At 38.7% G+C, this 18,075-nt stretch overlaps 1 protein-coding gene across 1 annotated transcript; it reads left to right on the top strand.

Moving 5' to 3' along the window:
- The first annotated feature begins 2,935 nt into the window (after positions 1-2,935).
- On the top strand, positions 2,936-17,975 carry LOC132543816 (cholinesterase-like). The gene is made up of 5 exons (XM_060207335.1): positions 2,936-3,052; positions 9,121-10,434; positions 14,624-14,897; positions 15,672-15,850; positions 16,421-17,975. Exons 2-5 carry the CDS (start codon positions 9,126-9,128, stop codon positions 16,441-16,443), a joined length of 1,785 nt encoding a protein of 594 aa, XP_060063318.1. The 5' UTR covers positions 2,936-3,052; positions 9,121-9,125; the 3' UTR covers positions 16,444-17,975.
- Positions 17,976-18,075: the final 100 nt, after the last annotated feature.

Consider the following 18,075-nt stretch of genomic DNA (forward strand, 5'->3'; position numbering starts at 1 on the left):
TTACGGGAAAACCTGCATACTTCTCCGAAAGCACGCACTCTATCGCTATGTGTCCACCATCTTGGAATTTTACCTGTGGGAAGTCACGTGACTGTGATTACCTCCCTTGCCTTGGGGTAACCCTAATATCAGGAACGCAATCGACCGCGACGGCTATGTTAACGCAAACATATCCTGGATAGATTGACTGTCACACAGCGTCCGTATTGTCCATACTGTGTCTTTGTTTATGGTGATGACATCACTGTCGATAATGTTACAGTATGAGCCACGTAACTTCAGGCTAACACAGGCTTAAATATTATATTTAGTGTGTCTGATAATGTAAAACCGTACGTGAGTGTCCGAATAACTGCGAAAACGCCAGTCAAATGACGTTGTGATGTATGTAGCAAGTTAGCATGTGCTCAGAGATATGTCTATAGTATGTTTCTCGTTGTTTTTAAGTAGCTCTTTTATTAATTGTCCATTCCGCCCGTTGTTCTCCGACTCTTTGATTAAAATGCATACTCAATTTCGAACCGAAGTTCGAGAGCTTATATTAACTTTTTAAGGTAGTCGGCCACACGTCTTAGTATTGCACTTCCTGCGCAAGAGAGTTCTACCTGTTCAATCTCTGATACTTTTATCTAAGGCAATTTGTATTGGTTAAAACAGTACATTACACGAGAATAGCATTTTATCTATCAGTTAAGTCGGAATAAAGGGACCACGGTGAAGATATCATCAGAATCCATTGATAAGAGTCCGGATTACCGAGTTTGCTACTGGTGCTCTATAATCCGACATACAAAGGATTCGGCTATTGTTTAGTCATCACTCTGTCATCTTGATATCTTTCAGATGTAACACCTTACATGAATTTCGTAATTATGGATTTTTTTGTCCATATGGATTGAAAAAAACACTTCCTTCATACTATGAATCAGTAGAAAGTGACAAATTTTACCTTCATTCGAGAAACATGATAAACTGGATAATGATTTCATACCCGTATTTCTGACTGTGTATGGAAAAGCATTTACTACGTATGTATAGACCATTTTGTAAACACGAAATATCTATATCCGGCCGCGATAACGTTTTCTGATCATGTTTTTTATTGTTATTTATTTATTCTATTTTGCATTTTTCCTATTGCATCTATTGAGTACGGAAATACGGAAGAGACGCACAAAGCTTCATAGTTTAGATATGGAGCGCGTACGTGATATAAGTAACGCAATAATAAACTTTTTTCGGTCCTAGTAATAGAATATACATGTATATATATATATATCAAATTCGGGCACAGTTACATTATTTGTACAACAGGTAATTCAAACCTGGAACCTTCGGATCAGTAACATTAATGTTTATGAAGCATTGTGTTATTTTATTGATCGTTTGGACATTGTGACACAATTACTAAACTCGGAAGACAATTTTATGATCTTGTCGAGAAAATTCCAGCTGTGTGTCGGTACAACTTCCAAACATCCTTTTTTTGGGGATGTTGTGATGGTGCTATGGTTAGACAGTCTGTACTTTCTTGGCTAGGCGATTTGTTGCCGTAGATCCTGAGAAGGCCTGGACAGGACACGAGTCAAAAGTTGTCTTCCTTACTTAATTGAGTTACTTGTGTCCAATACGTGTGTAGTTTATAGTGTATGCCTGTAATAACTATCGTGTTAAACTTAACCAATGCTCTGTTGAATGGCTTTATAACATCTGAATCTGCGACTCTTTCCGTAACATAGTTAATACTACCCGTTACGGAAAGTACCGAAGATTCCCGATTCCTAGTAATATACATGTACATGTTTACCTAATTTCCCCTCTGCATTTCCATAGTAACGTGACTTCGGAAGATAATTTATAAATACATACACTCGAATCTAGTTTAAGATTTCAGTTGGCACCTTCGCAAAAATATAAATTTATCTACATACATACAGAAGGGCTGAGATGTTTATCTAAGGGACTGTATATTAACTATACTAAACTTTCCCATGCTTCAACGAAATCATGTTACAGCACAGTTGGTTTCATCATGTTTGAGATTAGTTTTATAAATAGTCTGTTTACTATCTTCAATCAACCATAAAAGTTTGTTATAGTCAATATGTTCACGAGCTTTCTTCTTTTACATAATTCTGGTTTGTTTACAGAACAGTCGTAGCTACATTTGTAGTACGTGACGGTGTGGTTTGCTGAACACAATTTAAGAGTAAGCTAAAAATAAATGAGTGGATACTTTTAAAAAAGTTGGCCGTACTCTGCAATCTTTTCAGAACATCCTAGCAGCTAAATCTTAAATAGTTAAAATTATCCATTACACACTTCATACAATCAATCACCCCTGCATAACACGTAGTAGTTGCTGTGCGGGAAATCAATGAATGAAGGAAAGCGGAGAACCCGGAGACAGTCCTTGTGGTTGGGCTGGTGAAATTTTCACATATGTAATTAGCATAGTTGAATTTTGAAAATGTAGTTATACATGTCCCTGTGATCCATCAAGACTTCACACCCAGTTTGGTGAAAGGCCACTTTACTTTAGTTATGACTGTTACCCTGGAAATCCAGATATACGTGTACTACCTCATATCAGACCCGACGACTATTGCGATATAAAAGTTCCTTTTTTGGGAAAGCTGTGATGGTGTGATGATAAGTGCGACATATATTTCGCAGCTGATTAAAGTAATTTCAGGCCAGCGAACCTCATACATGTACATGACTTATTGTGTTCTTATCTTCATTCAATGTAAAACTCGGATTAAATTATTATTATAAAGTGAAGTTGAAGATAACGAAACCGTCAAAATATCGGCTAAATTTAGTTTGTTCTACACGGTGTACAAAATTGATATTTAAAATGTTCCAACTGACCTATGTAAAATATACATGTATCTGTAAACTTTTAAATCTATAACTCGCACGGCAACCTATTTACCATCGCTTCACAAGTATGTGATAGACTGCAGCTGTTATGAAAGGCGTGCACAGCCGCATCAGATGAACAGTTTGTTGGTATTGGCTTGGAGGGTGCTGTACTAAAAAAACAAATGTAAGTATGAAAAATTTCATAACTTGATCTTAAGTTTTTGAAATTCTGACTTTTGGTGATTCTGATGTTGAAGTAAATCTTATCTTAATATATGAAAGACGGACATTAGTAAATAAGTTCATAATGCTTCACTGATTTTTTTTCAAAAACCATAATCCTATCGAACGTATTCATCGCGTTCAGAGAAGGGCGAACATATCTTAAAAAGTTAATATATATTTATTGAATAGCAAGGATGGAAATATGTTGTTTTTGTTAAAGTAATGTAAGCTTATATCAGATAATTAGATAATTAATCATTAATGAGAAGGATCTAGTTTTACAGCTCCAAGGACAACGCGCAAACGTTAGCTTAACATTGCAAAAATCGGAATATCCTCATTGTGAAAATCTTTCATATCAGTATCAAAATTCAAGAATGATAATGTTTGTATTAATATAATTACTCTCAAATAAGTAATTTACAAATTTATAAATAAATAAGTATTTAATACATGCGGAAAATAAATCCCGGACATTACACTATACATCTGTACCAACGTGTCAGTTTAATAAATTTACGTTGCACGCTAGGCTCTTATCAATAAGTTTTGTACGAGGTCATATTTTGTTTTGTTTTTTTTTCTTCTGATTTTTGTTCTGACTTAAATGGAAACAAATTGACCCCTTGGTTAGAGGTCAATGTGATTTCCTTTTGTATTCACGTTTAATTAGAAGAAGTAATTTGCGTTGTTAAACAAATTTGAGCAATGTCAGCTTGAATGTGGGTCAAGATTATATGGCTTTCTTATCAACAAGTGTCGATATCACATCGAATAACACCGTCATCCTGGGCCTTTCGGTTAATCAGAAAAAGTTTTTTGAGCGGAATAACAAATTTGACTCGGTGACCTTGAATATAGGTCAAGGTCATATTTCTGCGAAATTTAAAATAAATAAATAAAAAGAAATTCATTTCTGATATTTAATCATTTCTCCGACAGTGAGAGATTAAATATCATCTTGTACAGATCTAAAGAAGAAATCGTTTAAAGAAAATAAAAATGATTGTTGGTGGAAGGACGGTTGCTACACAAGGGCGTAAACGCCTTCATGAAGTAAGATAAAATAAGCAAGAAATTCAAACTAATCAAGAGGCCTAAAAGACTTGCATCCCTCATCTGGTACTCAATGATTTTTGCACTTGTACATTTATATCTCAGAATACTGACCTTTAAATTTGGTCTACTTCAACCACTCTTAAAATAAGATTAAACATTATTCATCAGTGTGTCCCTTTCTTAAAGATAAATTTGACCCTTGTGCCCCTGTATATTTCCATTTGCTAGTTTGCGAGTGACTAACTAGTCAAGTATCCTGATACCGCGTTTTTGTTATTGAATGATAACTAATGTTATTTCTTTCGGCAAAATTTGTCAGGCTTCATTTCTGGGGCCTATTAGCAATCTATGATAGATCTTAGTTTTTCACAGCGAAAAAAAGTTGACAACGGACGGACGGCGTCGCGCTGTGAATAAATATCCCATGTCGCCTCACGCTCCGCAGACAAAATTCACACTAGTGAATGTGTCCTGTATTCTCAACTTGCGACAGTTCGTTTTTAGGGGTCACAGCCCACTGAATGTATTAAAATCGTACAAATAATATAGTCGCTCTTATTCGACAGAAATTTATGTGACACACACTAGCGATGTTCTCCATATGGTTAGGTTTTCATGAAGATCGGTCACCTTCATCAGACGACACGTACGAGTTTATCTCCGACAAACTTTGTTTATGTTGGTGACCGAGATGTACATGACTGGTAAGCTGTTTCTATTGTATATATCTGATCTATTCAAGCACGGGTAATGATCTCATTTTATTTCCATAAAGATCAGCTGCCATGCCAGATATCCATTATTGATACCTGTGATTACAGGGACTTGGCACGGATTCCCAACCCACGGTTCATATGCTGTATCATAGTAAAACTAATACACACATATATGGACCTTGGACTTGGAATTCGTGCCAAGTTCCTGTGCTTGTGATATCTGCCGATCACAGGGGCCTGATTTCAATAGGGGATAGCCATACTGTATCATTATGAAACTTTGCGATAATATCTCACATCCATCGGTACATGATATAGCTATATCCTGTAGTTGTCAAAAAGCCATTTATTTCCGTTAAGATCGGCCTTTATACCAACTTACCACAAGGAAATACATTACGGCCGATACCTGTGATTGCGGCCGATACCTGTGATTGCGGCCGATCACAAGGGCCTGATGATAAAGAATCGATACATACGAAATGATAGGGACAAGAAATTTCATCAGTATTTTTTATCATATTTTAGTAAGAATAGTGGTTTGTTGATTTTAGAGGGACTTTGAAGTCAACTAAGCCTAACGAATTGTGATAGTTATCTTGAGAACATAAAGATAGTACATCATCGATCTGTCAGTAAACCAGGATGTTTGATTTTACATATCGTGAATATGAATGACCACAGTTGACCAAGATACATTAAACAACTAAAGGATTTACAGGGGAGCGATGATAAGTTGATCATTATTTTCATACTGGTTGGTTCAACGACAAGCATGGGCAGAAATTCAAAAACAAATCGTCAAATACTGTTAGAAGTCCGTATACTAATTCCCAGAATGGTTAGAGGGCACGAGGTAGAGGATAAGGAGAAATGACAGGGAAAGAATAAGATAGAGGGTAAAAGGTAAGGAATAGATGGTACAGGGTAAGGAATAGAGGTTACAAGGAAAGGAATAGAGGATACAGGGTAAGGAATAGAGGGAACAGGGTAAGGAATAGAGGTTACAAGGTAAGGAATAGAGGGAACAGGGTAAGGAATAGAGGTTACAAGGTAAGGAATAGAGGATACAGGGTAAGGAATAGAGGGTACAGGGTAAGGAATAGAGGGAACAGGGTAAGGGGTAGAGGGTAAAGGGTAAGGAATAGAGGGTACAGTGTAAGGAATAGAGGGTACAGGGTAAGGAATAGAGGGTACAGGGTAAGGAATAGAGCTTACAGGGTAAGGGGTAGAGGGTACAGGGTAAGGAATAGAGGGTACAGTGTAAGAAATAGAGGATACAGGGTAAGGAATAGAGGGTACAGGGTAAGGGGTAGAGGGTACATGGTTAGGAATAGAGGGAACAGGGTAAGGGGTAGAGGGTACATGGTTAGGAATAGAGGGTACAGGGTAAGGAATAGAGGGTACAGGGTAAGGAATAGAGGGAACAGTGTAAGGAATAGTGGGTACATGGTAAGGAATAGAGGGTACAGGGTAAGGAATAGAGGGTACAGGGTAAGGAATAGAGGGTACGGGGTAAGGAATAGAGGATACAGGGTAAGGGGTAGAGGGAACAGGGTAAGGGGTAGAGGGTACAGGGTAAGGAATAGAGGGTACAGGGTAAGGAATAGAGGGTACAGGGTAAGGAATAGAGCTTACAGGGTAAGGGGTAGAGGGTACAGGGTAAGGAATAGAGGATACAGGGTAAGGGGTAGAGGGAACAGGGTAAGGGGTAGAGGGAACAGGGTAAGGAATAGAGGATACAGGGTAAGGGGTAGAGGGAACAGGGTAAGGGGTAGAGGGTACAGGGTAAGGAATAGAGGGTACAGGATAAGGAATAGAGGGTAAAGGGTAAGGAATAGAGCTTACAGGGTAAGGGGTAGAGGGTACAGGGTAAGGAATAGAAGATACAGGGTAAGGGGTAGAGGGAACAGGGTAAGGGGTAGAGGGAACAGGGTAAGGAATAGAGGGTACAGTGTAAGAAATAGAGGATACAGGGTAAGGAATAGAGGGTACAGGGTAAGGGGTAGAGGGTACATGGTTAGGAATAGAGGGAACAGGGTAAGGGGTAGAGGGTACATGGTAAGGAATAGAAGTTACAAGGTAAGGAATAGAGGATACAGGGTAAGGAATAGAGGGTACACGGTAAGGAATAGAGGGAACAGGGTAAGGAATAGATGGTACAGTGTAAGGAATAGAGGGTACAGGGTAAGGAATAGAGGGTACAGGGTAAGGAATAGAGGGTACAGAGTAAGGAATAGAGGGTACAGGGTAAGGAATAGAGTTTACAGGGTAAGAAATAGAGAGTACAGTGTAAGGAATAGAGGGTACAGGGTAAGGAATAGAGGGTACAGGGTAAGAAATAGAGAGTACATGGTAAGGAATAGAGGGAACAGGGTAAGGAATAGATGGTACAGTGTAAGGAATAGAGGGTACAGGGTAAGGAATAGAGGGTACAGGGTAAGGAATAGAGGGTACAGAGTAAGGAATAGAGGGTACAGGGTAAGGAATAGAGTTTACAGGGTAAGAAATAGAGAGTACAGGGTAAGGAATAGGGGGTACAGGGTAAGGAATAGAGCTTACAGGGTAAGGAATAGAGAGTACAGTGTAAGGAATAGAGGGTACATGGTAAGGAATAGAGAGTACAGTGTAAGGAATAGTGGGTACATGGTAAGGAATAGAGAGTACAGTGTAAGGAATAGAGCTTACAGGGTAAGGAATAGAGGGTACAGGGTAAGGAATAGAGCTTACAGGGTAAGGAATAGAGAGTACAGTGTAAGGAATAGAGGGTACATGGTAAGGAATAGAGAGTACAGTGTAAGGAATAGTGGGTACATGGTAAGGAATAGAGAGTACAGTGTAAGGAATAGAGCTTACAGGGTAAGGAATAGAGGGTACAGTGTAAGGAATAGTGGGTACATGGTAAGAAATAGAGAGTACAGTGTAAGGAATAGAGGGTACATGGTAAGGAATAGAGAGTACAGTGTAAGGAATAGAGCTTACAGGGTAAGGAATAGAGGGTACAGTGTAAGGAATAGTGGGTACATGGTAAGAAATAGAGAGTACAGTGTAAGGAATAGAGGGTACAGGGTAAGGAATAGAGGGTACAGGGTAAGAAATAGAGAGTACAGTGTAAGGAATAGAGGGTACAAGGTAAGGAATAGAGGATACTGGGTAAGGAATAGAGGGTTCAGGGTAAGGAATAGATTGTACATGATAAGGAACAGAGATTATGGGTAAGAAGTAGAAGGTACAGGGTAAGGAAAAGAGGTTACAGGGTAAGGAATAGATCGTACAAGGTAAGGGGTAGAGGGTACAGGGTAAGGAATAGAAGGTACATGGTAAGGAATAGAGGATACTGGGTAAGGAATAGAAGGTACATGGTAAGGAATAGAGAATACTGGGTAAGGAATAGAGGGTACAGCGTAAGGAATGAAGGATACAGGGTAAGGAATAGAGGGTACAGGGTAATGGGTAGAGGGTACAGGGTAGAAAATATGGAAAAGAAATGACATGATACATGGCAGAGGTTACAGGGTACAGAGTAATGGGTAGAGGTAAGGAATACAGGGTATACATGTAGGTTAAGGAATAGAGGGTGCAGGGCAAGGGGCAGAAGGCATAGGGTAAAGAATAGATGGTACCGGATAGGAAGTAGAGGGTACCGGATATGAAGTAGAGGGTACCGGATAGGAATTTGAAAGTACCGGATAGGATTTAGAGGGTACCGGATAGGAAGTAGAGGGTACCGGATAGGAAGTAGAGAGTACCGGATAGGAATTTGAAGGTACCGGATAGGAAGTAGAGGGTACCGGATAGGAAGTTGATGGTACTGGATAGGAAGTAGAGGGTACCGGATAGGAAGTAGAGGGTACCGGATATGAAGAAGAGGGTACCTGATAGGAAGTAGAGGATACCGGATAGGAAGTTGATGGTACTGGATAGGAAGTAGAAGGTACCGGCTAGGAAGTAGAGGGTACCGGATAGGAAGTAGAGGGTACCGGATAGGAAGTTGAGGGTACCGGATAGGAAGTAGAAGGTACCGGATAGGAAGTAGAGGTACCGGATAGGAAGTAGCGTGTACCGGATAGGAAGTAGAGAGTACCGGATATGAATTAGAGGGTACCTGATAGGAAGTAGAGGGTTCAGAATACTAAAATCAGTGTCATTATGTCTGGTGACGTTTCAAATGATTACATATTTACTTTTCTATCATATTGTTATTTTCATCTTATTTCATTTATCTATCATTTTACTGTCTTGTATTTTTCAGACACCATGGATTTTATTGTGCTTGTCTGCAGTCTTCTAGCATTTACTTCAATATCATGGACATCTGTTCTAGTAGAACCAGTTCAAGATGAAATTAGTGAGTTAGCTTTACCGATGCAACAAGAAAGCTTATCAGAGGAACAAGAGAATTATCCGGAAGTGGAAACGTTGAACGGCAGAATTCAAGGATTAACTGAAACTGTTGACGGAACGGAAGTGCAAATGTACTTGGGAATACCATTTGCAGCTCCACCGGTTGGTGATCTTCGTTTCAAACGACCTGTGGCGGCTCCAAGTTGGACGGAGACTCTCCGCGTTAAATCTATTTCCGCTTCCTGTCCTCAAATACCTTACAATGTCTTTCCTGGAAACCCAGGAGAAGCGATGTGGAATCCGAAAACAGAGCTCAACGAGGATTGTTTGTATCTGAATATATGGACACCGTCCTCCATGGGCACGTCTGAGGCGAAAACACTCACGACCATGATATGGATCTATGGAGGTGGTTTCTACTCTGGCTCGACTTCCTTGGACGTGTACAACGGCAAATTCTTGGCAGCTAAACAGAATGTCATCGTGGTTTCAATGAACTATCGGCTTGGTCCGTTGGGATTTCTGTATCTCGGGGAAGATGACGCTCCTGGTAATGTTGGACTACTGGATCAAAATCTAGCGATCAAATGGGTGTACGATAACATCGAAAAGTTCGGTGGAGATCGACGTAAGATAAGTTTATTCGGAGAAAGTGCCGGTGCCGCAAGTGTGCATTATCATACACTATCACAAAAAAGTTTGGGATATTTTTCTTCCGCTATATTGCAAAGCGGGTCAGCTTTGGCACCTTGGGCTTTTATTTCACCGGAAGAAGCGAATTCGACGGCCCGAGCATTTGCCAAACTAATGAATTGTGATGGAGAGAACGTCACTTATATTACAGGCTGTTTACGCGGTAAAGCTACAGATGGTCTAATTGAGGCGCAGTTCAGTCTCCCGTCAAATCTCTCTTTTCTCGGTGTAGCGTTTGCGCCAACTGTCGACGACTACTTTTTGACTACAAGTCCGTCCATTCTACTACGTCAGAACAAACAAACAATTCATATGTTGATGGGTGTTAACAAAAATGAATATTCATATTTTCTTAATTATGGATTGGCCGGAGATCCTGACCTGGTTGCAGAGAAGTTAACCAACGACCAGTTCATCAGTGTCTTGCCACACAAGAAAGATAACCTGACTCGGGAATCTATCATACAACAATATGACGTTGACTTCACGTCTAGGAAGACCCCGTATATAAACATCCTGGACGACATTGGTAAGAATCCTTTATTTTTTGTTGTGGCAATTTAAAGGAACAAATAAGAAAGTTTTGTTTGTTTTTTTCATCATCTTTAAAATATTTAAAATTTGGCTCGATATCTTCTATAAACCACTCCTGTCCAAATTAAAATAGGTTGACCTAGGTCCTTCGTGGTGCGAATTAAACTGATTAGAAAACAAAATTGTCGACAGGTAACCATAATGGATTTTAATATCTAACTTTAGTATTGCTATTTCTACGGAAGTATTGAGTGGATATTTCCTCGAATTTCACACGCATATACCCCTCCCCCACCCCTCATCCCCCAATTTATTTGAGTGTTTTCCATTTATTTTGACACTTTACCAAAATCACAATATAGCGGAACTAGCGGCCATCTTGGATTTTTGAAAATTTGAGTTTGTTGACTTATAAACTATTATTCATTGATAAATGGGTAGATCTTTCTCAAATTTTGTATGAAATTTTGGTCCTTCGTTGTGACTTTTGAATTTTATGATTGATAAGAAAGCATTTGAGGGTGTTGCAATTTATGTACATATTGTATGCATTTTGCACTCTTCTATGGTCTTGCAGCATAAATGTTTGTCGTATCAACCGGTGATCGATTTAAATTGTGAAAACGTCATGTTGGCATTGGAAATTCCAGGCCAGCACCGTTTATTAAGTAACATCTGACCTTCAATTAAGGAAAGTTTTCCATAAACAGCAGTATTAGTTCCCTCTGACCCCCAAATGAAAACATTCAAGCATTGTGTCTTTGGCCAAGTTCGCTCAGTAAGTACATGACCACATTGTTTGACGTACGAAATGCCACATTTTAACATACCCGAGGGAGTCGTTTACTGAACATAATACACCTACACTTAAAAAAAGACTGAAGGCAAATGTATTTCTTTTTTTTTCGCTATACGATGTCTTATCGTTTCTGTTTGGTATCGGCGGTGAAGCAGAATTAATGTCGACAAGTCAACGTAAATTTCATAACATATAGATAAACCAAAGGCCTGAATTTCCTCCGATATCAAAGGGATCTGATATTTTACAGTCGATGTGTGTATTGACCTATTCTGGTCTGTTAAGAAGATTTGCACACGTATTGATGGGAAGTCATTACATGGTCCGTTTTAAGATTGCATAACACCATTATTTTGTTTAATTTTCGACCTGTGGGAATTTCGTTCACTCAAGTTACACAGAGACTGCCTTGAAAAGGAAGGTCGCTAGGAGGTGTCCATTCAGAGGCAGGAAATTTTTATTATTCCGTCTCGTTACAATTTGATGCAGTCGACCACTCCGATGCCAGATGAAGATTGAGTATGATACGTGGAAATAAAGAATCAGGGTCGAGACTGTTATCGGGAGCGAAGACTTGTGACAGAAGGAGTAGTAGACTGACCTCGGCTGGTGGGAACTTTGCTTAAGTCTTGGGCTGTGGAATGTCCACCTTGTTCACATTGACTTTCAACCTATCATGCCTGTGTTTCAGGCATTTTGACAGGTCCCGACCAGATATATATATATAAGCTGAATGCCTGGTGTTGGATCCAGAATTTTGGCACCAAATACAAGAGTGGATTATACTTTATAGGGACAAGAAAACACACTTTGTATTCACACTAGATAGAAGAACACATGTGAAGACAATGTCGTTCAACGAGAAAACAAGAAGGATCGAAGACGAGTTCAGGAATGAGGACACGAACATATGACATCAACAACCAAGTTTAGACAGGGTCAATAACTGGCCTAAGTTTAACTTTCTTCCGCAAGGCTGCTCTCAATGCGAAAAGTAGACCGGGTTACCTGCCCTTCGGTATGGAATTCGCTTCGAAAATTTATCGGGCGCAGTCTAGTGGTAAACGTACAAACGCAGGTAATTTGGTCCAGTATGAGTTTCAACGAACGCAGCCTTTTGGAGAGAAAACTTGTTCTAAAGGCAAGCTATCCAGTCTCTGAGCAACTGTCATTCGTCAGATCACGTCAAGTCGAGATTTAAAGTTTTTCGGCGTCACGTGAATCTGTAACCATGCAGATAATTATCATGACGTCATAATTGATTTCCCGAACATCAACAAACACACGCACGATCTCTCAAGACTTTAACCATGGGCTGTTTCGATTTCCTGAAGTGTCACAGAAAACCGAAAATCCATCCTTATATGACGGAAGAAGAAATGGAAGGAATGAAACCGCAAGTGCCATATGGGAAGAAATATTACCGCCTGAGACTTGCTCCACCACCACGTGGACTGAAGATATTGTTCACCTTCCCCATCTGCACAAAAGACGTGAGAGGCACTTGTTGGATCAGGGACAATGACCCAATCTACCCATGTCCTCCGCCACCGCCTCCAAGTCCACTTCCGGCTGGAGCCAAGCCTTTGCTCCGCCCACTTCCAGCTCTTCCGCCTTCTGTCACAGCAAGTTCTTCTGCAAATTAACTTCAAGTTTTCAACCGCAGATTCATAAATTTGAAAATATGTCATCTAATCGACGAAAATAACGACGAAAGATTCAACTAAAGAAAACGATTTCGGGATCCTCGACTTCTTGCCCAATACTGGATGTGACGTACATTTATAGATGAGCAAAGATGTCCAAGCCATCGAATCTACAAGATTTGATAATGAATTGCTATATTTATCTTATTGTATACTTTTGATCTGTTAATAAGATATTACTTTTTTTACATATTGTTTGTTGTTAATGTTGTTGTAACAGAGGTAATCACCAATTCAGTGTAACAAATGTCTTTATCTCTTTCAATTTCTCCGCTGGGGATCGAACCCCGAATCACCATACTGCGGTACAATTTACTATGGTTTCACTCCATCATACAACACCGGAACCGCTGACTTACTTGCCTTACGCTGAACCTATCGAGCTAAAGAGAAGTTCCCTGTTGTCGAATGGTAAATAGCGGCTGGTACTTTGTATTTAAAAATACATTAATCTTAAGTTAAACAACTCCATTTGCTCAAGAGGAAGCAGGAATGGTTCGCATTTTACAGACACGAATAAAAACAATTGGCATTTTTCAATTTTCAGTGACGATAAAGAAAAAGAGAAAAAAATGACATATTTCTTCTAATGGATAGGCGATATAGACACAGATAAAGAGCCATCCGAAAGGGTCCTCAACAAACCTCCTCCGGAGTTACACGGAAATGTCCGAGCGAATCAAGAGACAGCACTAAGCTTAGTTCCTCGCTTTACCCCCACATACCTGACTCTCGTATGTCTTTATACAGCCAACGCAAGCTCATAGTGAAGCTGCTTTGTCAATATAGCAATTAATACATAGGGAAATGTATTATCTCCTCCACAGTTCAGTTCACATGGTATTTAAAACCGATAAATAATGAGACCCCGAATGTATGACTGTACTTTTTGTACACTTTAGTTTTTATTTTTACGAATAAAAAATTAGCAAATTGGATCAACTGTAGTGGCAACGAGACGAATATCTACACACCGTTTGAAATTTTAGGTAATTTTTAAACTCTTAACAAATAGTTGTTAGAACGGCTTATTCAGAAATTCCCGGTGTCAAATTCTTTTCCTAGCCAAATGAAATGTATATGTTTAAACTAAGTCATTAAGTAAATTCTTTGAAGCTTTTTTTTATATCGTTATCTGGGTGTCAGATTGTACTAATTAATCGGAAATGTATCACTGATTTTCCAACTAAAGAACACTAACCGAATTTTCAGGGGGATTTATTTTCAGCGACAACTCTTGGTCATACTACGAATTCATATGTCCACATGCCGATAAAATTGCAATAAGTAGATTTATTGTGCTATATTTATCTAAGAAGTCAAATGTCCAAGAAAAAACACTTCTTTGTTGAAAATCTACGAAAATTGAGTCCCACGAATATATATGTTTTTACAGTTTAACCTCAAGTCATCTTCAAGAATATAAGTGCATATATATGTACCTGCCAACAACTCCCCCCCCCACCCACCACTCACCACCCCAACCCCACCCTCCAACAGGTCTCACAATATGACCATATACAACAGAAGAAAATAAACAAACAAACAAAAAAAAAAAAAACCACACACACACACACACACACACACACACACACAGAAACGTACTTCGAAGAAATTGGACTCTGCGTAACTAGAATCTCCCCGCAAAGTATTGTTAACTAATTATCTTGGTATTGTAGGTGGAGACTACATTTTCAAATGCCCTACGCTGGAGGTAGCCGAGACATTAGCACACAAGAACACCGTCACGCCCTCAACGCCCGGGATATACGTGTACTCATTTGAACACAGAACCTCGTCCAACCCGTGGCCGCGCTGGACTGGCGTGTTACACGCGGACGAAATTGAATATTTGTTTGGAATGCCATTGAAAGAGTGTGCCAATTATACAGACGACGAACTCGTCCTGTCAGAACGAATGATGGAATATTGGGCAACGTTCGCCAAAACTGGGTAGGATATTTTTGTTAACTAAAATTGGTACATATTGAAAAATGATAGATACATCTACCAAACTGATTAATTATCTGTAATTTGTAAAAACAATAAGGTACTGCCAGTGTTTTAGATGTTGTTCTGCTACTCTTCAGACTCAAAATTCCTGTGTATACATATGGGAAACTATAATTCTGGAATAAAATATATAGCTATGTACGGTAGCCAGGTAGGGTTACATATTTATGATAAATTATGGCGTAATTATGACTCAGTAACATGTTGTATATATAATTACCGATGAGCTTTTCGTAGAACCGCGTGTTGGGAGTGTTAGCTATGGAAGCCAGATAGGGCCAGACAAAACAATTTTAGGTCGTAATTACCAGATCTCTAAGTCTTATGTCGTACATGTAATTACGACAAAAAATACTTAATGTGACCCTCACTGGCTTCCGTAGTCACAGATTATATGCCACATAATCACATGTTGAACTTGGTTCATGACCTTTCTGACAACAAAATGGTTATACCAGGACATTCAGGTGAAAACCGCGTCAGTACATGCGTACATAGTACATGTATAGTATTCCATGAAAAGTGGAACCCATAGATGTAAATAGATATAAAAGACTTATCGCCTGATATGGATATTTCACGCAAAGGTCATAACTACAAGTCATTTCGGCTCGTCCTTGACTCGATTGATTAATATCATTGTGTATGTATAATTATTCTATGTCAAGGTCGACATAACTTTAGTCTGAATAAATCCTGATTTATTTTGTGTAGGAACCCTAATCCCATGAATACCGACCTCGGAGTGACCGTATCAGAATGGCCGGAGTACCGGCCAGGGGAGGACCGTTATATTGTTTTGGACTGTGGTCACTTCATAAAGACAGGATCTCACAACCGACGGCGTGAGTGTAGATTCTGGAGTCATCTTTATCCCCGTCTACAGCAAGCAGGTAAGGGTAGGATGGTGAAAAGTGCCAAAGAATCTCGAAATGATAACAAAATCTCTCCATATGGTAACAAAATCTGATTTCAAACTCAAAATCAATGAAAAAGTACAAGCACACTAAGACCAGATGTTCAGGAATGGTACGCTTTTTTCAACCTCATCGAAGACACCCGTAATGAAATTGTTGGTCAATCCAAACAATAAGCTTTAAACGATGGGTTTGTTTACCATGTATTTCAATAATATAATAAAGCGTGGCATGACGCGGATCCCGTCCCTCTCTCGACACTCAGACGGACGAGAGGACTTGCCTTCCCCCTTTTACCCACATTTGGTTGATATTGTACATTGTGTGGAAGGGGCCCCTTCGAAACATCATAGACTGAGGAAGAAGGAGTATTGCTATCTAGAAATGGAAAAAAAAATACCACGATTTTCATAGTTATGGGAGAAGTGGTCTGTTTCGATGACGATGATATAACTATTTTGCCGTGCCTACTAATTGCTAATCATTGAATTCGTTGAGAATTATTTATACAGCAATATAACGATACATTTTCTTCTTCCTTTTTAGATCAGCGATGTGACAACAAATAACGGATGATTTCTGAAAGATCTTGTGGAATTTTGAAAAAAAAAAAATCGCCGAATGCGAATAGTTAAACAAAAGACAGACTACTTGAGATGAATTATGTTATACATTTTCATTTCAACAAGAAATGGCTGCTTACAGTCTTACCAAATAAGGGTTGCACGAATTCCTAATTTTACAAAATTTTTAATTCCCTCTCTTTGTCTGTAGGTAACAATTTGCAGATAAAACGGTTTGGAAACTGAAGTCTGACATTTGTAAATGTATGAAACCACCGTTTTTTTCGGATTTCCGGTATCACGGTGTATGGTATTTAAATTTGAGAAGGGAACAGTCACAAATTAAATTGGTTTCTTGTAAATATATCAGCACAGAACTTAATTGTGTTCATCAATATATACCTATTACAGATATCGGTGTGTACATATGACACTTTCTGATGATCCCCTTCGTAAATGCGAATAAAATGGCAAGTTACAAACGTTTTAGACGACAAATGCCGTTGGAGCCGTTTGTGACATCATGAAATTTCAATGACGTCAAAACATTATCAATATCAGCTGGAAAAGATTGATAATGCAGAGAAAAAGAAAAAGAGAAAAAATCGTTTGGGAAAATCCCACTATTGGTTGTTTGAATAGTTTATCGGCTCATAATTTAACCGACGAAGCTCATGTACAGATGACGCAAGGGGGTTGGCCTTATTGTCGACTCTGTGAGTCGTGACATTGTTAAGAGTAAGGCTACTGTAGTGTACTTCTCATGTACAATGAAAGGATTACTATAATGTTGCATATAGCATACACCCTTAAAAGGTTGAAACGAGATCGTAGTGAGGCATGCATGTAAATACCTCCTTTACCAGAGAGTTCCATGTACTTTGCATCAGGTATACGTTCTGTACATTTTTTGTGGTAATTGGATTTGGATTTTAACTAGCAGTAATAGAAGTCGTAAGACTATACAACACAGTCCTCACTTGAATATACACTAAATCTATGGAGTACAGTGTAAAAACAAATTCTGCGACATACCTCATTTTTAAAAAATAATGCAAGATTCCTTGTCAACGATATATCCAACAGCAATTTTTAAGAAGCAAGGGAAGATAACTCAATAGATTTGAGGTCCAGATGGCAATTAAAGGGGTTCTGTGTTCAGATATTTGAGATATTCTTTTCTAATGAAAAACGACAAATCATACTTGTGTATTCTGACAGCCTGTCTTGTTCTATAAAATCATTTTAGTACAAGAATCTTACTCCATATGATTTACATTATACAACAGATATTTACTGATATAATGATTTGGATTCACCAACTGATATTTTGGTTAAGGCTACAGTAGTTTTAAGAATTTATTTCATTTGTGTTGATCAGATAGGAGAATTTAAATCTTACCAATTGATGATAACTAACAGTCATGCCCCATTGTATCAAGCATAAGAATGTATTCATTTGTTGGAAATACAGAAATATTGTAAATGACCCACATGATATTTATATATACATTAAAGCATGCTTTGTGTTTTTTTAATTGTAGTTATTTTTTTCCAATCATAATCCTTCCCAATATCCAGTCACATTAAATCTAGTATTTTCTCATGTCACATCAACTTAACTTTTCAAATTAAAGC

This window comes from Ylistrum balloti, unplaced genomic scaffold, assembly GCF_031769215.1.
Source record: "Ylistrum balloti isolate Yb309-2 unplaced genomic scaffold, AGI_CSIRO_Ybal_v1 Utg369766, whole genome shotgun sequence".
Taxonomy (NCBI): Eukaryota; Metazoa; Mollusca; class Bivalvia; order Pectinida; family Pectinidae; genus Ylistrum; species Ylistrum balloti.